General features: G+C 57.0%; 3 protein-coding genes across 3 annotated transcripts; all 3 read right to left on the bottom strand.

Annotated features, from left to right (window-relative positions):
* Positions 1 to 1,046: 1,046 nt before the first annotated feature.
* INS49_012214 (uncharacterized protein) lies at positions 1,047 to 3,428 on the bottom strand (the record flags this gene model as incomplete). The annotated part of the gene is made up of 1 exon (XM_043172919.1): positions 1,047 to 3,428. The coding sequence occupies one exon, from the start codon at positions 3,426 to 3,428 to the stop codon at positions 1,047 to 1,049; it is 2,382 nt and encodes a 793-aa protein (XP_043022216.1).
* A 3,670-nt stretch (positions 3,429 to 7,098) lies between these two features.
* On the bottom strand, positions 7,099 to 8,737 carry INS49_012213 (uncharacterized protein; the record flags this gene model as incomplete). The annotated part of the gene is made up of 3 exons (XM_043172918.1): positions 7,099 to 8,392; positions 8,454 to 8,586; positions 8,644 to 8,737. The coding sequence occupies 3 exons, from the start codon at positions 8,735 to 8,737 to the stop codon at positions 7,099 to 7,101; spliced, it is 1,521 nt and encodes a 506-aa protein (XP_043022215.1).
* Positions 8,738 to 16,328: 7,591 nt separating this feature from the next.
* Positions 16,329 to 16,755, bottom strand: INS49_012212 (uncharacterized protein; the record flags this gene model as incomplete). The annotated part of the gene is made up of 3 exons (XM_043172917.1): positions 16,329 to 16,533; positions 16,607 to 16,641; positions 16,705 to 16,755. 3 exons carry the CDS (start codon positions 16,753 to 16,755, stop codon positions 16,329 to 16,331), a joined length of 291 nt encoding a protein of 96 aa, XP_043022214.1.
* Between the last annotated feature and the right edge of the window lie 7,352 nt (positions 16,756 to 24,107).

Below are 24,107 nucleotides of genomic sequence, written 5' to 3'. Positions count from 1 at the left end.
AAGTGGCACAGCCAGACGAGATAGACCGCATACGAACTTCCAGCATCACAACCCAGTGCGATCAGAACCGAATCGCAGAGCTGATTAAACTCCACGGACGTAGAGATGGCTCTAACAGTGGGAGAACATCGTCATCACACGCACAAACGGGATGGCAGTCCATGAACGAGCCTCTTCACATCGATGCGATTTTGGTCTCATCACGACTCATGCTATCTTAAAATTATCTCCGCTGCTCACTGCAAATACACATAGCAAGCCCACAGAGCTCACTCAAATATCGACGCCGACACAACCAGCCGTGCAGATCGCAAGCCCGGAACAGACCAAACGCCACCCAGCCAGTGTCTCAAACCCAGCAACTAACCACCATGAATACGTCCAGGCTGGATATGATATGTACATGTAATAATACATACACACGACTCAAAGGAGACAGGACGCGGCCGGAGTTGGGAAAAGTGCGCAGGCAGAAGAGGAACGGCAGCAGTGAAAAGTAAAAAGGATCGGGTTGAGTAGAAGCAGTGTAAACATGTAGGTATCCTGAAGAAGTCGAAACAAAAAGGGGAATAAACAGAAAACTCCTAGAGACCCAACGAGGCCCGGGGGAGGGGTGTCCGCTCAAGTATCTCTATGTACAGTCCATTCAACGACCAAGAGTGTGTGCGTGCAACCCGGAATCCATCTGTCCGTTTCACTCGGCCGCCCTGTCAGGCTGTCTGGTCTTGTCTCTCGCTTTCTTCTGCACTCGCCCGCTCGATGCTCGCTCCTCCTCCTCCTCCTCCTCCTCCTTCCTCACGCGGCGCATGATAGGGGTGTCTGTAAAACACGCCAACGATTCATTCCGATCTTTTTCTCCCTTTCATAACGACATCAAATCATAGTCATTAAGCCCGTCAAGGGCCCCTTGGCACGCGCTGCTGCATAGCAATCAAATAGCCACGACACCGCCCGCCACCTTCAATCAGGCTCTCACAGCCCCCCTTCTGTCCTCCCCATCCAATCCATCATTAGCGGTTCCAAGACGCAGGCCGGCGCGACGCTCCCTACTCCCCGCGCCCACGGTAGCTCCCCATCTGCTGGATGGAGCTCATCAGCCCTCCCGGCCTGGCGAGCCCGCTGCCGGGCCTCGCGATGCCGCTGACGTTGCTTTGCGTCCGGCCGTGCGCGGGGGCCACGCCCACGACGCCGCCGCCGCCGATCTTGGTCTGCCCAGGTGGCTTGAGCCCCGATAGAGGAGGCGGACCGCCTGGCCGACCGATCATGCTGTTGCGGTAGCCCGACTTGGTGGTGCCTGGGATGCCACTGGGGCTGGCGCCGCCGGCCTTCTTGGGCGTCATGGTCGAGGGCCGCGAGAAGCCGCCGCCGGTGGTGTTGCTCCTGGCCGGCACGGGCGCCGAGGCCCGCTGCGGCACGCGCTTGGGCGTCACGGAAGGGACGTGGTGCTGGGCAGGCTCCTGTTGCTGCTTCTGTTGTTTTTGTTGCTGCTCTTGTTGCTGTTGCTGCGCAGCTGCAGCGCTCTGCTGCTGGGCCTGCATCTGCATCAGCTCCTCGGCCAGGGTAACCAGCTCGCCCTTCTCGACGCGCTCGCTCTCGAGCTGCTGCCTGAGGTCGGCATTGTCGTCCTGGACGGTGCGGACCACCGCCTCGAGCTTCTCCACCTCGGCTTTCAGCTCCTTGATCTGGGCCGAGTCCCTGATGGCCTGGGCCTTGCGCTCCTCCTCGACGGCGGCCCTCTCGAACTCGACCTTGGTCATGGTGGCGTCGCGACCGAGCTTGAGCTCCTCGTTCTCCTTGGTCAGGTCCTCGATGCGGCCCTCAAGCTCCCTAATCTTCTTGTCCCAGCGGCCCTCGTAGGTCTTCTTGAGCGCGGCAACCTTGTCCTCGTGCTTCTTCTTGTACGCGGCGTGGAGTTCCCTAGCCACCTTCTCCACCGCGATCTCTATTTCGCGCTGGGACGCTCGGCTGCCGGGGCTCTTTACACCACCTGGGGAAGCCGCGGCCTCGGCGCTGGCCTCGCGTGCGCGCATGGAAGCCATCCTAGCCTCTGCCTCCTGGGCCATCATCTCGGCGGCCTCGCGGCGGCCCTCGGACTCCTCGAGCTTGGACTCGAACTCCTCGCGTTCCCGGCTCGTCGTCATGATTTCCTCCTTGACCTGGCGCAGCACCGTCTCCATCTCGCGGCCGCGCTTCTCCCACATGTCCCTTTCCTCGCAGTACTGCTCCCTCATGCTGCGCTCCTCGCGAAGATGTTCCATTGTCTCGCCGGCCCGCTTCTCGGCTTCGGCCACGGCTGTCTTCAACGAGATGACCTCGGCATCTTTGCCGCTCAAGGTTGCCCTCAGGCCGCTGATCTCGGACATGAAGTTGGATTTGAGGCTCTCCAGCTCCCGGGCGCTGATGCTCGGAAGGCTGCGTGGGGTAGGCATTGGAGGGATGTCGAAGTCCAGCAGGTTCGCGATGTTTTGCCGTTGGGGTGTCTTTTTCGCGTCGGCCATGGCCAGATTTTTTGTGGGGGAGGTACGGCCTCCGCCAGGGAAGCGTAGGTTGTCGGTAAAGTCAAGCAGGTTAGTGGAGTTGGACTCGCGACGTGGGTCTTCTCGTGCTATCTGAGTTGGCGTGCGGCCGCCCAGGCGGGCAAAGGTGGTCATGTTGGGAATGGCAGAGAAGTTGCTAAAGGTGCTCATCATGGTCTCGTCGCCTGCAGTCTCGTCCTGGCTGTCGCTCGGGGGCGTTTGAACATCCATAGGGCCCTTGACGGTGCCGCCTTCCCCGTCGAGACCACTGTCGTCGTCGTCCTCATCTATGCTACTGATAGAATCCTCAAATATCTCGATCGCGTGTTTTACGCCTGGGTTCTGTGCAATAGCCTCCTCGAGGGACATCTCCCTCTCTTGAGTCGTTCCATTTGTGGTTGTGGTTGATGATGTGACAGCAGGCGGGGTGGGCGGCGATGGGTCTTCGGAATGGCTCATCTGGCGCTCCCGTGGTGCAGCATGCATGGACTGCGGTCGGGATCTCGGAGTGGAGTCGATGGAGGAGTTGTTGATCTTGACGGGGAAGCGGCGCATGGGAGAGACGGACTTTCGCGGGCTCTTTGGCGCCGGCGGGGCGAGCTTCTCGTCTGCCTCTGGTATTGGGCCGTCTGTGCTGGAGCGCTGCAGCATCTTGAGGGGCGAGATCTCGGAGCCGGACATGATCCTGGAGCGGCGCTTGTCCTTGGAGGGCGAGACGTTCTCCTGGTTGGAGGACTGGCTCTGGCCGTCGACGCTGGCGACGAAGGGTGAGCTGGCGCCTTCCAGGCTGTCCTCGCCGGTGGAGCGGCGCTGGGAGGGGGAGGAGTGGGTATGGGACTCGACGGCGTCTTCGAATTGGTCTTCCATGTCGTCAACGTACGTGGCAGAACCATTAGGTGCCGCGTGGTGCATTGGCGAGAGAGGAGATCCCATCAGAGGTTGCACAGCTGGGGCTGGCTGCACAAGGGAGGAAGCGTGGGTGGGTTTTGTGTGTTGTTTTGTGTTGCCTTGTGTTGTGTTGTTTGCCGGATCGGATCGTTCGAGTCGATTGACAGATGGTCGGAGGTCGAAATGTGGAATCGAATCTCGGCCGTCTCGACTTGTCTTTCGTCTCGTCTCGTCTCGTCTCGTGTGCCGCGTCAACTGTGTGCAGTTGGCTCTTTCCTCCCTTGAATTCGGGGGCGATCAATAGGGGAGTGTCGTAGTCGGCGATGCAACTCGGTACACAGAGTGGACTACGGCGCAATGTAAGGTGTGGGTATGGGTATGGGTAATTAGTGCGGGTGTCCGCTAGATTAGATTAGAGGAGTGAGGGAGGGACACGGCGGCGGACAGAGAGCATGTGCACGTAATATTGGACGATCTCAGGGCGGAGGACCGAGTGGGAGTTAGGTGGGAGTGCAGGAGCAAGAGTGGGAGCGAAAGGGTGGGAGGGCGAACGGCTTGCGCTTTGACGGTGACGCGACAGACAAGACGGAGTATCCTGAGTCTACTGCCCTCTCTACCATACTACTTCTTCTACCTGCGACTTACCGTACAGTAGCGCAAACCAGAACAGACCTGCCAGACCTGCCAGACCTGCAAGGCACAGGCACAGGCACAGACAGGAGGCAGGCACATCATAACACAAACCATAACATGCACACACACAAACACGCACTGCGACCCTGGAAGCTTGGCCCCCATTCTGGTGGCGGCGCCCTTTAAATTCAGGTGGGGCCCCCATCCCCTCTCCGCCCCCTTGGCCCCCTCTCCTCTCCCGGCCTACAGGAGGCAGGAGGAGTCATCCCAAGAAAAACAAAGGAGACAGCGGCATCGGCACGGCAACGCTAAGGAGCGCTGCAGCAATGCATTGCAACTGCACCACCTGCACCTGCAACGGCCACGGCAGCGGGCGACAAGCAACGGAACGGAATGAAAGGTGGCACGTGCGTCCATGCCATCTGTCAGGTTGTTTCTTCATCTCATCTTATATTTTGGGGGGGCATGAGGAGGGGATACGAGCCGTCAAAACAAATACCGTACCTGTACCGTACATAAGCACCTTGTCTCCCTGCATCACGCATTAGCCGTTCCTACATTGACAGTCGGGAGACATACATACACACATACATACATATATCACACATGATGCAATGCAATACAATACAATACGATACCAGCCAGGCCGACTGCTTAAATGGCCATCCACATTGCATATCTACATGCATGCACACATGCACACACACACGAGATGAGATGAGCACACACCAATCCGGCCGCCCATCATCCACTCTCTCACATCATCAGACTATCAATCAAGTCTAAGCGGGCAGACTGAACAGACATCGGACAGATGAAAATCAAGAAAATCGAGAGAGAGAGCAAGAGGACATGAAACACCCAGAAGCTTCCCCCAACAACGCTCGGCACGAGCAAACCCAATAGACACGAAACACTCGCAGAAAGCATGTAGCCCAGCCAATCCCGTCACACACGCGACACACTCCAAGCTCCATCTCAGACACAAAGGGGGCGATGTTTTCTTTCCCGGGTAGACTACCCGAAGCGACAAAGAAACTCCCCTACCAAACAGGATGGAATGGAACCAAAATGTCAAAGCCCCCCTCTCCCACTCTATCCCACGTGCCGACTAAACCTAGCACACAGCAGCAGCAGCGCCCCGCCACCCTGGAATGCATTGCTGCATGAGGGGGGGGGGGCTGTTCTAGAACCGGCAGGAAGAACAAGGACAAAGGAAACAAATGACATGGACGGAGACGGCCAGCGCACATGGCAGTCCCAACGGCCCGTTGCCCACCCGTCCGCCCGTTCCACCAACCCTACCGTGTTCCCGCATGCGTGGGCTGCGAGGCTGGAATGTGACGCCTGGCAACGTCGAACCACCAGGCTCTCGGACCATTCGCATGTATCTGTTGACTTACATGTACTGTACGCAACAGCCGAGTGCTCAACCATGCTCTACTCTGCTCTACTCTGCTCTACAACGTACAGGTCTGCTTGGACGGGGCCTACAGATTCACATTCTGTTCTACCCAGCCCTTCCTGCTGACCGCCAAAAAGAGGGGGAAAAATGCAACTCGGGCATCTCACGGTTCACACAGAGGCCGGCCAAGGGCAGTCGGGACATTAGATAATTTTCAAATCGTCTAGGTCTTGTTTGTATTTGTCACTGGTCCCCAAGAAGAAGAAAAGAAGAGAGTCGAAAAAAGAGGGCCCGCGGGCCTTTTTCCCTCCCTCCCCCGCCTCTCCCGCGGTCACAAAAACACAGAGCAGGAAAAAGAAAATAGAAAATCGGAAAAAAGAATAAGTACTCCCCGTCATAAGCTCGTTACATGAGAAGGTGTTGTGCCAGATAAAACCCAACCATAAATAGATCAGCTTCAACACGTCCCATGTCCAGACAGCAGCAAACTGTGGAAAATCTTCCCGCGAGGTGGGAAGGGGGGTGTTTCCCCGTCTCTGTCCCAGCCCCCCTCCTCCATCCCCTCGGACCATCCATGCGCACCTCTCCTGCCCCGTCTCTGTCTCCCTTGAAAATAAGAACTCACTGCTTTTCGGTGTCATCGAAGAGAATCAAGAATGTCGTAAAGTCATCACCGGAGGCCGATTTAAGACAGAAACATAAACATAAAAAGGAAGAAGCCGCCAACGGAAGACAAAGTAGTGGTGAATAAAGCACCCCCAGGCCTTCTTTTCAGAAGCCCTGAAGCTCGATCGGACATTGCGCACGCGAATCTCGTCCCTGCCAGCTCAGTGATGATGCCAAATGGGCGCGTGAAACTCTGGGGACGGGAACGCCGCGCTTGTTCGTCGAGATTGGCCCCAAAACATGCTGCTGGGCTTGATTGGCTGCTTCCGCAGGTTTTGGCTGATTGTCCCGTTGCAGCTTGGGGCCGCAGATCTGCTTTCTCGCACAAAACATAGAAAGAGCAGGAGAAAGGAAAGTGTGGTCGCGGTTGGCTCAGTGGGAGGGCAGATCGATTGGAGCTGGAGATCCAACAGAGGGTGTCCTCAGGGCCCGCGAGGGGCACGGCACGGTTTCCCTCTCCCACCCTCCCCATGGTGCCAGCCGAGAAATGCAGCTGACAAGGCTCTCTCCTCTCTGTCGCGGTGATAAAGACCTCTCATGCAGATTCCATAATTCGTCAACCGTGTACATCCATCATGGTAGGCGTTTAACACAAAGTTGTTCGGAAATGATACTTTTCTTTCCGTGTGTCGTAAGCGTCATCATCGCGTCTGGTGCAGAGCGGAAAATGTCGATGAATCGTATGTGTGCTTGCTTGCTGTGGTGTTGTTTGTGGCGCCAAGAGAAGGGAGAAAAAAAAAATACAGATGTTGGCCAAAAGCCAGGAAACTAAAAGGGAGTGTTCTGGTGGCGATTCTCCAGGTCGAGTTGGGGTCGTCGGTATAGACCAAGGTTGTGTGTGTGAGAGAGTTTGTGTTTTTAGCATTAGCCATTCCGTCATTTCATGAGTTGGAACGCCCGAAAAGAACTGCCACAACGCCTCTATCGTTTTAAACCCAGGCCGCAGTCAAGAACGTCGCAAACGCACGCCAGTCTCAGATCACCCAAGTCCTATCGCCGCCGTGTAGGAGCGGCAACTGCGGGTGCCGGCTGGTATACCCCCTGCGCTGGCGCCGTGTCCAGTGCCAGCGTCTTCCGTCGCTTCATGTCCATACCGGGGCCGCCGCTCAAGGGCCTCTGCTCCTCGTCGTCGTCCCGGCCGCGCTTCATCCCGCCCGATGCGCCGTTCATGGGCGCAGGCGCGTAACCGTTCTGCATCGAGCTGTTCATGTCGGCGTGCGATGCATAGTCGCCATTTGTTGGGCCCCGGTCATTGCTCACGACGTTGTACATGCCGGACTGCGTTGAGGTCCGGGGTGAGGTGTTGTACCCCTGTTGCGGGTAATACGCTTGAGGCGGGGCAGCGCTGCGCGGCGTTGACCGGCCCGATGCTGCCTGATGGCCTGCAGACCCGGCCATCTCGGGTGAAAGATGCGGGTGATCAGACTGGATGGGGGCAAGAGGTGGGGCGCTGTAGTTGTACTGGCTGTTCCCATTGTCGTATGTACTCCGGTCATGAGTATACTCGGCCTCATGCTCATGATCCGCCTCGTCATCGGGGCCTTGTTGGGTGACATGCTCACTGCCTTGGCTCGAGTAGCCATTGGCAGGCTTGTTGTCCTGGTCGCCAGGGAGACCTGATATCGAAGGACGACTTGAGGGTGGGCCCATCTCGCTCTTGACGTAATTGCTCTGCGCGTACATGGAGCGATCCTGTGGGCTGGTATTTGCGGGCTGGTAGGGCGACTGCAGTGGTGGCGCGTTGTACTGCCGGGAGTTGTCATACGGCTGGGTCGCGGGAGGGTAGGAAGACATGCTCTGTATGCTGCTTCCAGGAGGGGTGGTGGCTGGAGTTGCAGGCATTGAGCGAGTGTTGCTAAGGCTAGTATCGATGGACATGGGATGAGTACCTTGAGAACCATTCATCCCCTGTTGTTGCGGCCATTGGTAGTTTTCTCCTCCCATGCTTCCCATCACACTGGAGGCACTCGTGGGAGGGGTGGGGAAGGTATGCGCACGGTCGAGGGAGGGCCGGCCGTGGGATGAGAGAGGAGGTTGCGGAAGGCCCATTGAGTGATGGTGAGTTTGTTGCTGCAGGGACGGAAGTGGTGCCGGCGGCTGCGCGTTGCGCATTTGCGTCTGCTGCTCCTGCTTGCGGCGCTCTGCAGCCTGCATGACCTGGGTGGTCCGGTTCTGGTTGGTTGGGTGGTAGAGAAGCGCACCGATGTTGTGCACAAACAAGGGGTACAGCAACTCGGTGATCTTCTCCTTGTTGGCGAAATCCAGAGCTCTCTCAAAAGGGATCCTGTTGTGCCGTTAGAGATCATTCCCAGCTGACGGGTTTTGAGCCGTGATTTCATGCTTACCAGACACCCTTCAGGTGCATAGGACCGATTTTCACGACATGGCGAACCTTCTCACTCTTCAAAATTCCATCCCGTCTACCGCGGGTCATGCCCGCAACGTTGAGCAACTTAGTACCGTTGATCATGTGGTTGTCTGCGAAACAGTTAGTCTCGATGCTGTTTTAACAAGATATTCATTGCAAGCACCTACCTTCTCTACGCGCTACACAGATACCTCTGGCCTCGACCTGAAAGCACAAGCTGCCCTCGTCCTCCCAAAGCGTTGCTGTCACTCTGGGTTTCATGCCTGGGGGTGCTACTTGACCAGTGGTGTCGAACCCACTGTACTGATTAGGCATCCCAGGCTGCCCTGGGAGCGGGAGCACGTTTTGTGGCATCCCACCTGACACTGGAGCCGCAGGTGGAGAAGTGAGCCCATTTGCGTATCCGTATTGAGAATATGGGTGAGGAGGCGCCGAGTACTGAGCCGGGCCAGGCTGCAACAGGGGAGGTTGCGCACTAGGATAATGTGCCATTGATGAAGTAACTGGGGGTGGAGCGGAGCCTCCAGGCATATGCGGTTGGGGCGGATAGTACATGTTCGGATCTGGGTGCGGTGCCTGGTTCATCGCTGGGTACGCCTCGTAGCCGCCTCCGGCAGTGACGGATCCTGGGATGGCAGGATACTCTGAAGACACCGGTGTCGGCGGGGTCTTGGCTCCGAGTGACGGGGCAGCAGACGTATAAGAGGAATGGGACCCTGCGTGAGAGCTCGTCGAAGAACCCAAGGAACTGCCCAGGGGAGATCCCGTGCTGGTTGAATATGCCTGCTGCGAGTGGACTGGAGGCAGGGAAGGCAACCTCTCGGGCATGTACGCTGGGCGCGGTGCGTTGTAGTATGGAAAGTCGGCCTGACCCCGGGTCGGTACCTGGGAAATCGACGGTAGATCCAGCTTTTCGGTGTTTCTGTCGTTAAGCATGAAAACTAATGCGTGACCAAGAACGGTCAGGCGAGCCAGCTAGGCCACAAAATGGGTTGAAGACAAACGTGAAGACGACCAGGTCTGGCGAGTGATGGCGCAGAATGACACAAAACCGCCAGGAAATGCAATTGGCCTGGGGGGACGTCCAGAGCGTGAATTGGCGTGGGTGCAGGGCGGACGGGCGTGAATCGCAAGTTATGGCAGCGCTGTATCGTAACGGGTCGTGACGTGAACGAGGGCCCTCAAGAACTTCTCATGGAAACTCGCAGGTTCTCAGAAGTCACCGGGACACAGCAGAGTTGAACTTGGCGCCGAAGGAGGGGAGGTTGAGACTCATCCGCTTCCCAGAGCTCCGTTATGGAATAGGGATGCAGTCCTTCGGATTGTTGGGCCCGTCGCAAGCTTGGGCGCCGACTATCCAATTAGCAACACCACCGTTAGATGAGCCGTTGTCGAGGTCTCGGACTTCGCAAAGGCGAGTAGAGAAAGCCTAGAACAAAGTCTGGTCTCTAGAAGGATTTCCAAACGGTGGTTAGCTCCCAGCTCCGTGGTGCCAATGCGATGAGGGGGAGGACAAGTGCGAGCGCAGCTCGAGCAGGCGACGGTTGGCAAGCTGTTTGTCTGTGCATATGTGGGGGCGAAGAGGTAGTTGGATCTCACCTTTGGCCGGGCAGCTCGATTGTGTCTTCGCGCGAGCAATTGCGGAGGACAGCCAGCTCAGGGGCGGGGGAGTGAGCGAGAGGGTGTTGAAGAGGTAGAGGAGTATGGGACGAGATCTCGAGGAGGACTCTGGCGGTGGTGAGAAGAGAGCTTGAGGTTGATGGAGGATAGGATGTGATGGGCAGGTCGAGGTAGATCAGAGAGAAAACAGAACTAGTGTAAACCTGGCCCGGACCACTACTCACTCTCGCTCGACCAGGGTGACCTCTGGTCAACGCTACCACGGGTGGTCTTAGATTAGAATTGGCAAGTCTAGCCCCAGCAAAAAAGAGAGAAACCACCGGGGTGGTTGAATCCTCCACGGCGAGCCTTGTTGCGTGCTGGGGTAGGATAGGATGTGATGGGCTGGGCTGGGGACAAACCGGCACAGTGAGCGCGGGAGGAGAGGGGCCCAAGGCAGGCCCAGGTATTCTTGCATGCACGTACTGCGTACCTATGTACCGTACCGTGCCACGGCACTATGTGTGGTAGCGAGAGCAGCCCCAGGTGGCGGGCAGGTAGGCCGGGTCGGCCAGGCGAGGAGGGAGGTGGCCGCTGAGATAGTGGGTGGACTTGGGTGGGTGGATGGATGGGGTCAGGGTAGCAGGTGGGAGCGCGAGGGGGTATGGACGGTGTTGATGGCACAAAGTGGCACCTGCTCCGAAGCTGCCCACTCACTCCCTCATGTCAAGGACAGGGTTCACAGTTTGCATTCACCGGCGGGCAGAGGCCCTGGTGGAGTTTGGTGTCATCAGGCCTGTCAGTAGCAGCCTCTTTTGCCTCGCTGCCTCGCTGCCTCGCTCAGTCGCTCAACCTTCGGGCTCTCTCCATTGGGCCTGCAGGGATCAGAGGTGGGCGGGGAGTGGGTACGAAGACGACGTTGGGTCCCCTGGTCCAGGTTGAGCTGCGGCCCGGGCTGGGGGGGGGAGGAGAGGAGGGGGTGTGGGCGTGGGAAAAGAAAAGAGAGACAGCTGCTGGTATCGAGTACTTTGTCGCGGACGCGGTACATGGTACCATGCACCATGCAGGCAGTACATGGAGATGCAGGGTTGCTGTGGGCGAGGAGGTGGGTGATGTGGGTCCTGCGTTGGGACCCATCATCCGTTCGCGATTCCAGCACTGCAAGCAGCGATCCGTACCTTATTGCTTGCATTGATCCAGTGTCTCCCACCTCAGCTGAGAAGGAGTCGGCACGAGGCCGGTGATGGATCAACCTTATCCTGGCCGTTGGCTTCATGTGCAGGTAGAGGCCGGCAGAAGAACTCAGTTAGCCCGCTCAATACAGCCATTGCCCGCGGTATGCCTGCGGGAAATCGTGTGGCAACTCGGCAGACCTCAGGCCTCTCCCACCTCCTCCAGGGGACCAGGAGGAACAGCAAGAAGGGGGAGGCGTGACACTATAGCGTTGCACCGAGGAAGAGGGGTGAGCGACTTTTGTCCTGACTTTTTTTCTGCTGGCTGGACTTGCTGGATCAAGTGGGCGGGCAAGGATGTCTGTGGATATAAGCGTGTGGGGGGGCCTGTGCCCGGGATTTTGGGCTCGGCCACAACAACGTCCACGGACCCGGTAAAGTGCGAATGTGTCGCCACCGCTCACTGTGTCCATCCCTCCATCCCTCTGTCGCCCACCGTTGCGGGCTCGCTCCTGCTGCTGACGTTCTTACCGTTGAACCGCCCGCATCTTGTTTGCGTTTGCCGGCATATGATTTTGGCGGCTTACCCTGGATGCCGCGCAGCTGCGGGAGACGGGGGCGGCTTGATGATTAGAGAGCAGTGAGCACACCTCGATAAAGGTGTCGTGCCCTGGAGATGATCATGGCGGTTGGTCCAGAGGGCGGCAGCCTTTCCTTGTCTAGTCTCGGTCGTCCGCTCCTAGTAAACTCTGCCATTCCCGATTCCGTGGTAAGAGAAGCGCTCCAGAAAAAGCCAATTGTCCCGGCTCTTTCGTTAGAGTTATCTAGCCGCTCACTGAAATAGCGCGCGTACCGGCCCTCGCCCGCACACCTCCGTGCTACCATACACGCATGCTTGTTGCGCTCTCTCCAGACTTTCCAAGCCTGGAATCTCCGTGGCCTCGAGCATTGACAAATTGTTGTCCGTTGCCGGAAAAAAAACCTCACGCCCCGACCTTCGAGGGCCAAGCCTTTGCCACTATTCTCTTGTGGGCTACGCGAGTGGTCCCTTATCTCTTTCTGCTGATAGTTGGCCATGAGTCGCACTGTCCCGTGTCGGGCGAAAGCAGAATCCGTCAATTGGTCTGTTTCCCGCGCAGACGGGAACCCTCTGGGTAGGGTAGCCAAAACACCGTCAATCTGATCGGATCTGCGAACAGGGCGGTTCTCAACAGGAGACCTCAACACCCCCCACAGGCCGACAGAGAGCAAGACGGCTGTCGTCATTGCGTAGGCGCTCTCCACCTCTCACTCCCGCGTTCGGCATCGTCACTGTCAGCCACCTTTCTGAAAGACTGGCTGGAAGCCACCTCAGCCGCGACTCTGAGGTGCACAAACACAGTCTTCTCTGCCTGCAGCTTCACTGTGCCGCTCTTGCGCCTGGAAGGGATCGGCGTGCCATCCCGGCCAGCTTTTGTCTTTATCAGCGAATCACAAAATTCGAGCGGTCCGAGACGAGGACAGTGACGGCCAGCCCAAAAGTACACGGTCGCTTCTGGACGGTGGCTGCACCCATTGGCTATTGCCTCGCGGATCGCTGCAGAACCCCGTTCGTTTTGACACCAAAAGCGCGTTGAGAGACTTGCACACTTGGTCGCGTGGAAAGAGTGCCTCTTGATTAAGGACAATACACTTGTTCTCGCGGGTTCAAGATCATCCAATCGATTCTCGCTGGCCGAGCGCGAGCAGTCGTCGTGGTCGAGTTGATTAGGCAGCCATGAATCAATTGCGGCACCTATTAAGGTTCCTTCTTGAATCGTGCTGCGGGACTTGCGGGCGCTCTCGAGACATTGCAGAACGGCTGGCATCGGAAACAACGGACAAGGCCTCGAGGAAGCCCACAACACACAGTACAAGCACAAATCCATGGTCCTCCGTCGGCGATGAGTGCAGGCCGAGTGGGCAGGATGGGGCGTGCCTCTCACCCCGTCCATGCAGCGTCGCATTGCCATGCCGCAGTCGCCTATCTTCCCTGCTTGTCGAGCACAGGCCCTCGGCCCAGACAAAATAGAGCGCACTCACATTAAGTCACCTTCCCCAAAACCTATCACCCGCTACCACAACCTATCGACTTAACAGCCTCGTTTCTTTTCAAAAGAATTTTTAAATAAGCCATAAACTAGCTATATTGATAGCTGGGCTTAAATATTGATTGATGAGTTATTTAAGAGTTCAATTGAAACTTTGGTGATGGGATGTTTGATGTAGCTTTTGCAGAGCAGTTTGTGAGTGCGCTCTTTTTTGTCTGGGCCGAGAGGCCAAAGCAGGGGCCGGGGCCGCGAATGTTCTGATGAAGCCAGCATCTGCACGCCAGCCTCCCCGGTTCCTTGGCTGCTTCAGTGATCCTAGAGGCCAGTGGCTGGGAGCATTGGCTCAGCCTTGCCAATTGTCGACAGCCGTTCAAGAGCGACGTGTTGTCGCATTCAAGCTTTGTGTTAACGTAGAGGGACGAGTCGTAGATGTGTTGGAGGGTAAGGTGGTCTTGATGGTGTAATGATTTTGCTCTAGCGTCCAATGAAAGGTCACCTCAGAGAAGAGCTGCTCCCCCCTGTGCGGCACAGCACCAGTGGAGCGGCCAGATTCATTTTCGAGAGCCCCTTGTCAGTGCGAGTGTCAGATGTGGTGGGATGGGACCACTGGCTTTGAGCTCGCAGCCTGATCCCACAAACTCGGACCGGTCCTGGGCAAAGAGTTGAAGTGACCGAAGTTCTCGATATTGTTACACCACCGTCAGTTTGCACGTGTGGCCATGGCAGGGTGGGCTTCTTGGTGCGGTAGTGGTTTCCGAGTGCAATGAATGCAGAGAGCAGGCGACTCAATGTTAGAATTGCGAGGCCACATCAACAGCGCTTAGTGCCCCATGTCTCCATTGCACTCCCAGGCCCGAGGCGCGAGAAACCCTGCCCCAACTGAATTTGTTTACCGTATGTACATTACATTGCAGCGGGCAGGATCTCCAGTACACACAACATGGACGGTCTGGACGGTCCATGTTGCAGTGCGAAGGACTGGGCCGCTCGTGGGCCGCTCAACGTGGGCCTCTCCGGCTCGGTATCCCGGCTTCTCTCTTGGCTGGTGATGACGATGGTCAACAGGATCCACCACGGGGTGACGAGTGTCGAATAGGGTACCTGTACAATTAATGTGAGCAATGCTGTATAATGGGTCATTGTGGATACTGCGCGGACGCGACATCCACAGACAGCTGCAGAGCTGCAAGAAGCCCTGGGCGCTTCTGCTGCGGGACGCACAGGCGTCCGTCCATATGCCAGATCCAATAGCGGACAGGCCCGCATGTGCTGCCGGCAGGTGGCCCTTGATGCGGAGGTTGCTCGCCTCCACGCTGCAGAAAGGACCGTGCCTCTTGTGATGGTGGCAACTCCCAGATGGATTTGCTCTGCAAGACATCGGACGCAGCGCGCGCGGGCTTACAAGTCGGTGGACAAGGCCAGGCCAGACCGGACGAGACGAGACGCCATGGGGGAACGGCAGCCAATGGGACAGAAGACCTGCCATACAGTCCAGTACAGTGCGGGCTTCAGTCCAGTCCAGTTCTGGCGACCCCAGGATCTTGCAGGGGAGAGGGGTCCGAGATGAAAAGGTCAGGGGTCACGGGTGAGCGCACTGCGGTGGAGGATGCAGGATCCATTGATGCGGGATGATGCTCTTTGCTGCTGGTCGACTGTTGACTTGGTGTTGCAGTGCACCACATTGCAGGTGCTGCAGGTTGGCCGCCCTGCGCTAAGCTCTTCAGTGCTGTGGCTCGTTGGGGAGATGTGTGTATGTATCATCGGACAACATGTGAGATTTGTGCACGGCAAAAGATGCACGCGAGAGAGACCTCGATTTCGACTTCGACGTCGACGTTTTGAGGAGCAGTGGTGACTTGCTGCACATTGAGACGGCCTGGGAGCACTTGACAAAAAGACGACAGCGGCAGGAGCAGACGGGGCAAAACGCCTCAGTGCAGAAACGGGCAGGAGGAGCACCTGCAGTCGACTGACAGACTGACAGACTGGCCGTGCAATACAATGCTGTGCCTGATACGTCATCCAAACATGACCGCTCCTTCCCACACAGCATCAGCAACAGCCTTATTAGGGGACGAACAGCAACCGGCAACCAGCACATCCCAAACCTCGAAGCTTCACGATGAGTTTTCAAGATCCCACTCTCCTCCCACAGCCCAAGACGCCATCAAAACTCTGCTGAATATTGTCAGCTTCTAGGCTCTCAGAGGCACTGTAGACTTTTTCTTTCTTTCTTCCCTGTTGCTGCCACCAACGCCGGACTTGTCTTCCCTGCTTCGTCTTCGGCGTCGCCTTTCGCCGTCTGCTGTCGCACTTTTTCTGCCAACCCTATCTGATGCAATGCACAGTTGGTGCAGATGCGCGACGCAAGACACGCATGTCATGTGAACGCTTCTTCTTCGTTCCTGGGTAGCTACGTAGTACTGTACTCGTATGCCACCTTCGGCCTGGCTGGGAACCCACTCGCTGTCGCCGATTGCATTGTCTGTGCGTGCAACAGGCTTGGGCTTGGGACCTTGGACTTGGACTACATGGTCTAGTCAAGAATTCTCCGACCCGAGCCAACATCTCGCTCCGTGACCTTGGTCTTTTCATCTACACTACGCACAAGGAGGCCCCGAATTCCAACTGCGGTGGTTGCGAGTTTGCCTTTCGCTTAGCAGGGCGATGATCCGAACAACCGAGTCCTTCGCAGAACCGCCCTCCTTTCGGCACGCTGCAACGCAACAAATCAGAGTTTATCCCATCGCGCTGGTTTGCCCCTCGGGCTCTGCTGAAGTCGCCTGCCTGGGGATCACGGCACCACCGTCCACCGCCATGTCCGAGTACATCACTGTATCACGTCTGCTCAGTTGCAACAAGAGCCCCCGGGACGAACGACATCATGCAAGAGCTTGCCTCGTACACGATTTCTATTCAGGCTTTGCGCTTCGGGGATTTTTCTCGCGTCGGCCCTTGTGCGTGATCCCGCCTATGTCAACAAACCTAGCCATGCGAAGCTTAAACAATAGTTCATCGTCCGTTGCCCTCATCCAGAGTCAGGTCAACATGCTTTAGCTTGGAGCCAAAATCTCGGTCGAATCGGTCGGCCACAAGGGCAGATCCGTGGCATGCTTCATCCCGGTGCTTATTCACCGTGACCGTCTTACCGCCCCTCCCGTCCGGGGCAATCCTGATCGTCTTACGCACCAGTACTTGTAGATCATCGCGCTTACGGCTGCCGCAGCGCCAAGTTAGCGGGGCATTTGGGTTCTCGCCCCCTTGAGGACGGCGCGATTCAACGCTCTCACCAGCTGCCAATGGCATTGTTACAACGGGTCAGACGCTGTGGCCGCGCTCGTGTCAGGGACAACGGGCTAGGGAAAAGAAAACCGCCGGTTCTATTTACGCCTTTTGCCATGGGTAGCTGCCTTTTGGCTGCAGAGAAAGCCGTGGCCATCTCTTCCTTTACTATTCAGCATCAAGCTTGTGTGGGGGCCCCGGGCTGGTCGTGGAGCTGCACTTGTGGGCTTCCATGCAAGATTCCGGGCGCTTGCGCCCACAATCGATTTCCACGATGCAAGCCGGCACTACTAATGTGTGCATCCTCTCCATCTGTGGCGTAGGGCGCAGCTGCAGGTGCAGTGCAGGTGCCAGGTGCGGAGGCACCTCACCCAGCCAGACAAGCAATTTTTGCAGTCGGGAACGAGTCCATGCATGAATTGCAGAGTTGATCACTATCGGTACGACCGCACAGATGAAGCTGATTGAAATGCCCTCCAGCTCATCGAGAAGAAGCCTTTTTGCCAAAGTCGTCGAGTAAACACCGCACGCGGCATATTCATCAAGGTCAGCTCTTCGTGTCGTTTCCCGCAGCATTCGCCGGTGGAGGGCTCCTCCCTGCATCCAGGCATTGTTCTCCCGCGAGCCAAGATCGGTACAAGCTCAGCAGCGGGTTGACTGTGACACCTCAAGGAGTCGACCAAGAATTTGCACTTGGTCGATCCCGCGTCCCGTTTGGAGTGGCTCCCAGAGGACTGCCAAGGATTTGCGAGGAGCAACTGTGCAGCAGTTGACAGGGACAAACTCCCCTTCTGCGAGACTTTCACAACGTCCCACGGTAAATCCGATGTTTTGATCCGTGGGCAGCGCTTTGGTCATCGCGCATTTATCGTACACCGCAAAGTAACATGTCGAAAACAGCGTATTCAACGGCAAGCCCTTGTCGCGGAAGGGAAAAGACAAGAAAATAGGGGAACCATAATAGCCGGACAGCGTGCTCCTTCGCCACGGTCTGGTCGGGGTCCTGGCCGGCGCAGACTGGTGGGTTGGCTCGACAAGCAATTTGTCACTTGTTGGACGTGTGCTCTGCCGCAATCACGCTACGAGAATCTCCTGCGACAGCCGAGTAGGGTCAACTTAGCACCAACCCATCCAGCCCTCTCTCGAATGCAGCTCGGATCTTGTAGTACCGGTGTCGATTTAATTATTGTTCGGTCGCACTGCTACCTTCTCAGGCTGCCCTTGACCCTCTTTCGAACGTATCTTCAGCCGCGACGCAGAGTGGCCCGAGCCCCCATGACAAGGTCCGCTGAGGTTGAGTGGGCCGATGGGTGGGTGGGCCGGTGGGCTCGAGGGCTTGTGCGTCCTTTTTTTCGCTCTTCTCGACACCCCTCCCCAGCCCAGTACGGGTTACTTTCGTGACTTGGTACCGGCGACTGGCTCGATCATCAAGTGGGGACGGATCTGTACTCTTCCCGCAGTACATTAGCGGGACACTGACATCGCACACTTTGCTCAAACACAATTGGCCAACGACGTCAGACAGGCAATGTTGTTGTGGTCAACCTCACGACAAGTAGAATGTTTCACTCCACACCATTTCATGGATGGATGCTACCATTGGTACAGCAGCTCGACTGAGATCACTCTGGTAATCAATTCTGACTTGATTATCCATGCCAGCCGTATGAAAAGAGCCAATTGGATGGGGAAACCTCAAGCTCGCAAATTTTATGAAACTAAGTCCTTCTCACTGAGGTAGGTGGCTGTGGAGGCGTCAGCCAGATGAGCGTCAACCCAGAACAAGCTGCCGACCCTTCGTGAAGTGCAGCGTTGGCCGGACCCCCCCCCCTGGGTCTGAACAGTATTGCACTGTCCATGGGGGTATTAAGTGGCGAGCCAGGGTGTCTAACTACCAGTATATATCCCGCACAATCAGTCGCTCAGTTTTGCACCATAATGGTTGTTGGCGTGCCTGCAACAAGAGGGAGCGCGACCCCGCAACACCTGCGCGTGAGCTTGCTCGTCATGTGCTTACAGCAAGCCGTGGACTTTGAGCCTCACGCCTCACATGCATGACATCCGGGCAACTACATCAAGCATGACACCGAAGATCGTCCACACGAAAAGGTCCAGACTCTGTTTTACGACACTTGATCTACCTTATTTCAACGATTCGATCCAAACCATATGCAGTGCCAAAGCGATTCGATCATTCGGGTTTGAGGGGTTGTGAGAGTCATGTCCGTGTCGAGGCCGTCGTTTTACTCGCAGAACTTCGGCAGATCTGCCGCTGGTTGCCGTCAGACAAGGTTGCGGTAAGCTTTGTTCGGAAGCCATCATCAGATGATGGGGGGGTCACAGGTGGCTCACACGGATGGGTGCGAGAGATGCCGTAGGGTTGAAGCCTGCGATGGAAATGGAAATGACTCGCGAAGGCTTTGGCCGGCTGTCATTCGTAGCCGAGATGGGTGAATTATTGCACGCATGGCCAATGCCGACCTGGCCTTTCGCAATGGTTTCATCAGCATAGGCACGACGGACGATACGAGACAACCTCCACGGAGTCCAGATATAGGGGACTCAAGTCGTCAGGAGGCTGATCCGAAACTTCAGTATCGATAACCTCGACAGCAACGGGGACATCTCTAGGATCACTACCTGCCACCTTCGCAGAATGTTGTCGTTGAAATGTCCAAATCTGGCTTCAGCGATCTCATCACATTGCCACACCGAGCCCCAGGCGTCGGTGCGATCCTCCTGTCCAGGACCCTGCTGTGGTGCAGCAGGCCATCCGCCCTCACAGGGAGCAGGGTACCTCGGATCCAGAGAGGAGCGAGCAGAAGATCTGTCATCCCGTAACCGGAGCATGGTCCCCCTTCCTCCTATTTGGGCGGCTTGAAAGATCACAGCCACCTCTGCGTGCGATCTGGTTCCCTCCGAATGCCTTTGGAATCTGAAGACGACGATGATTTTGGACGAGGTGCATCTGTTGCTGCTTGTGCCTGCGTCCAGTTGCGGGCCTGCGCAGGTACGGGATGCGACTGCACCTTTCCTTGACTGGCCCATCCCGACGGACGTTCACTGAACCCTGCAGCCCTCTGAGTTCTCATCGTGAGATGCAATGGGCAGGGGTAGAAGGTGGGTGGTCTTCAACACTTGCATGCAAATGCACGGCGGCTATGTACGTCTAGAACTTGTCCAATCAATAGCCCCTGATGGGGCGCGAGCTCCACGGTGCCAAGCTGGGACGTTTCAGCTGCTCCCCCTCATGGCTATCTCTATTAGCCTTTTCGAGTTAGGTCGAGCCGTCTTTGTAGCGGTTACATCCACGGCATGGGTCTCACTGGATCCTTCCTTTACCCTCCTCGCATTCTGGACATCCCACCGCTCTGGGCAGGCTTCCTCGGATCATCGGTGGCCAGCCAGGACAGGCACTCTCTCGCAATTAATATCACAATCGCTACGGCACACTCTGTCATGCACATTCGGGTCGCCTGCGGCGGGAGCACCAAGGCTGCAAGACTTATCTTATCAGCAAGATGAGTGCTATATGGCGGTTGAACTCCGTATTGCACAAGCACTTACGACATGACGTGTGGATCAAAGCTGACCTTTCCAGACCCTGGAAGCTGTGAAGATGGCTGCGGCCATCTACTTGCCGTGTCTTGAAGGATTGAGGGCAGTTGTCGACGACAGGTCAGGCGGATGCCCTCTCAAAGGCGGTTATGTCGATCCCGCGGCACGTCCTTCACCTGAGATATCAGCTCTGTCTGCAAGGCATGCTCCTGAGCCCGAGATACGAGCTCTGGAAATCGCCGGACAATCTGCGGGCATCGATGCCCAGGCACGGTGCCAATCGTCCAGACCACACGGGTGGCATCGCAAAGACATGAGATGATGCCCTACAACTGACCTCGCGGTAGTCGGTCGTTGTGTCTGGCAACTCAGAGACTTGGTATTGACAGGTTGACAGGCTGACATCAAAGACACTCCATCTCAGGAAGCTCGGTTGGGTCTGGATTCATTGGGGGCCTCTGAGCTCGCGCCAGCCTCCTGATGTCGTTGATTGCGGTCACGAGTAACGGCCAGGAGTAATCCAATCAACGAGAACCACGTCTTCAAGCCCACACCATAAGTTTTTCCACATTGGTTCGTTGGCGCCTCCCGTACGGCCTCAAGTTGGGGAAGTATCGATGAGGGGAATCCAAGAGGTTGGGAAGTACGGAGTACCTATGGATACGTCGTCCCAAAGCGGGTAACAGGAAGATGACGGCAACGGCTGCATCAAACGACAATTTGCGTCGAGCCGACCTGGTCGCTTCTATCTTTACTTTTTCCCATGTCAGCAAGACTGTCAATGCGTGTCACTCGGGCCCGAGTATGTGCCACGGCTGGAGAGTCAGACCATCCCATGCAAAACATATGGTTGGAGAGACAGTGGACAATGCCCAATTTGCTACAGAGAAGGCTGCAAGACGGTCCGCCTTCCGCTTTTACATGGTATCAGACGCTGCTGTCTCTTCTACCTGCCGGTGGGCTGGAGGGTGGCACTCTGAAGCTAGAGAAATGTGGCTTCGGTCCTAGCTCTCACAGTGCACCTTCTCTTTCTGTCTTCGAGGCGGTGACGTGATCAAGACTCCAGGCCGTCGAGGACTTGAGATTCGCGGGAGAGCACGACATGCTGATGACTGTGATGGCTTGGCGGGGGACTTGACGGCGGATCGCCGTTCAACACCCTCTGGAGACGAGAGTCAAAACTCCCGGCCGATTTGCATTTGCCGCGATATACAAGGCATTTAGTCTTTCGGGTTTGCCAACCTTCTGCAGCTACTCAGACTAACCGTCTCATGTAAAAGAAGCTTCGGATCTCTCCTTGCATCACGAACTGCCTCTGCACAGAGGCTACCGTGCAGCAGCCATCGCAGAGACGGTTGGATGCAGTCCGAACGGACGACAAGGCACGATGGCACGCCGAGAAGATACCCGTGAGTGGCTCACACGGAAGGCCAATCTTGCATGGCAGAAGCGTGCCGATATCATGAGAGGGCCCTCCAGCATGAGATCTCGAGCCTTGCGTCTGCCTCACATGTCAAAGCCACCGATTCTATCTGACAATTGAGGTCGTACCGGGCCATGTACAATGTACTCACTCTCTCACCCGCCCACCCCACAGTGCCGACAGGGTTGGTCGCTCGATGGTTGCCGCACCGTGGTCTCTGTTGCGGCGCCTCTTAGTGAGGTGATATCCAGATACCGAAGCAGTTAGCGGATATCTCACCGCTCTTCTTGAACACGGTCGGGGGCGGCCCTATCACACGCTCCCGAGGCGTCGAAAAGAGCCGATAGGGACAACCAACTTGCAACTGGGCCTCCAGCCAATGGAATTTCAGGAAAATGCACCTTTTTTCCCTCTTCCTTTTCCTCTCCTCCCTGGCCGCCGCCAGCGTCCCGTTCGGCCTCTGATCCTTGCCCCCTGCTCGTTGCGGTGTCTATCAGTCAAACAAGAAGGGGAAGCTTTGGCCGCTCGGCCGGCGATGATGAGGACCTCACGTGGAAATGGATGGCTGGACCGCTTCAGAATCGCTGATCTCGGTCGCCCAGGCTTCCCACTTCACATGGACACCGTTGGAACCCCAACCCTGTTCCCACGGCTCCCAATTGGAACAACCGGTGTGCGTCGGCTGTGACGTCGAGGCGATCCCTGCCAGCCGCCATGCATGGCTCGCGCCTTGCTCCGCTTGGAGCACTGGAATGAGCCGAACAAGCGATTCAAATCTGGCGATACTGTCAGTACAGCACAGCACTGTACATAGTGAGAGATGACCTCTGTCTCTCTGTCCCCTCACAGGCCTCTTGGGAAACATTGAATCCTTTCCTCTCTGGACTCACTCGGCACGGCCACCTGACCAGGGTCGCGGCTGGGTTGGGAAGGTCCCGCTCGTGAAGGATCTCGGGTTTGAGACAATTGACGAAAAGTTGAGGGGGGGTGCACACCCTTTGTGCAACCGTTCAGGGCCCCTCGTCATATTGGGACTTGCTTTTTCTCGCAACGGTCTACGCACGAAATACCCAGCCTCAAGACCCAGCCACTCTCCGTCTCTCTCTCTCTCTCCGCAAGGAGCCTTCCGGACGTCCATCTCAACCTCGCCTCCCCTTTTCGGCAAGCTGGTCGTCGTCGGTCCCAATGGGATACTTGCCCGGGTCTGTACGGCAACAGTACCCCGTCCAATGTACGTGCAGCCCTGGGCAGCAATGTACCGCGTACTTCGCATGCTGGGCGTGTGTGGACTCTGCCCATCTGCAGGGCCCAGGGCCCAGGCCTCCCCTCCCCCCCGCCAGCCCGCCTGCCTGCCTGCCTGCTGCCCATCACGTTGCGGCGACGGGGCTGATCGTCAGACCGCACCAAACCAAATCTAATGCCTCCGCCCGCAAGCGTGGGCATTCGGGATAGCTGCAGTGCAGCGTCGTGGCAGCAGTAGCCCCCGTCCGGCGCGGCAGGGTTGTGTTGTGCGGGCGATCTGGCTTTGCGCCTTTCCTGCCTTAATTCCCACATGCAAGAACAATACGGGGTGACATGTTGGCACATTAGCCTGCGATACACTCAGAGCTACGACATGAACATGACCGGTGTTGAGTGTCACTCTAGCGGCCTGGACTGCCTGGCCATACACATGCCCCACAGCTTCTAGCAGCGGAACATGGCTGCCTGCCAGCCCTGCCTGCCCGCCTGCTCAATTCTGGCCTGCGCTGCCTGCAGAGCCACACACACGCACGCACACACAACACACATATACACACCACCCAGCCAGTGGCAAGTCATGCACACTTTGCCACGGCTGACTGACACCAACTGCATGTTTCTGCTCCGGCCATGTATGTCCGATTCAAGACAGCGATCTCGCGGCGCATCGCGTCGTGTTAGATGACAAGCATGAGGAACAAAAAGGTTGCGGAACAGCTGCGAGCGCGCGTGTCTGCTGCAGCTGCAACGAGGGCCTGCATGTTTGGGCGGGAGGGACGACACCAGCGTGTCTTCCCTTGAGGGCATGCAGGTATCCTGACCCCTGTCGGGCTGCCAGCAAGGCGGGAAGGGGTTGTCCTTTTTTGACTCTTTTCTGTCTTCTTATTCTCCCGTTTGAAGCAAGGTCCCGTCATTTCTACGTGCAGCACCACCCTTCACTTCTGACGGAGTTGCGCCGCACTCGTGCAGGGCAGGGCAGCAGTGCAGGGCATGCCAGAGCGTCAGGAAAAACGGGAAAGGGAGGGTCGGTGGCCACCTGGCTGCACAAGCGAGGCCACCGGAACTGCACAGGACATTTGGCCGCCTGCACCTTGTGCAGCGTACAGGAACGCTACTGTACTGGGCGGCTGGCTCAGGGAAGATGGTGGGGGGAGGGGGTCCCATATAATTCCTTCGCACCCCCCTCCCATTCGATCATTTGGCGATGGGGTCTTGTCTTGACTACATACAACTCACCCAGCTGCCGGGCCGGGAGACGAAAGAGGGCGACAGAGAGGGAAAAAGAC

The sequence above is a fragment of the Diaporthe citri genome (assembly GCF_014595645.1).
Source record: "Diaporthe citri strain NFHF-8-4 chromosome Unknown scaffold_6, whole genome shotgun sequence".
Lineage (NCBI taxonomy): Eukaryota > Fungi > Ascomycota > Sordariomycetes > Diaporthales > Diaporthaceae > Diaporthe > Diaporthe citri.
The sequence above is the reverse complement of the archived record's forward strand: the minus strand, read 5'-3'. Positions and strand labels throughout refer to the sequence as shown.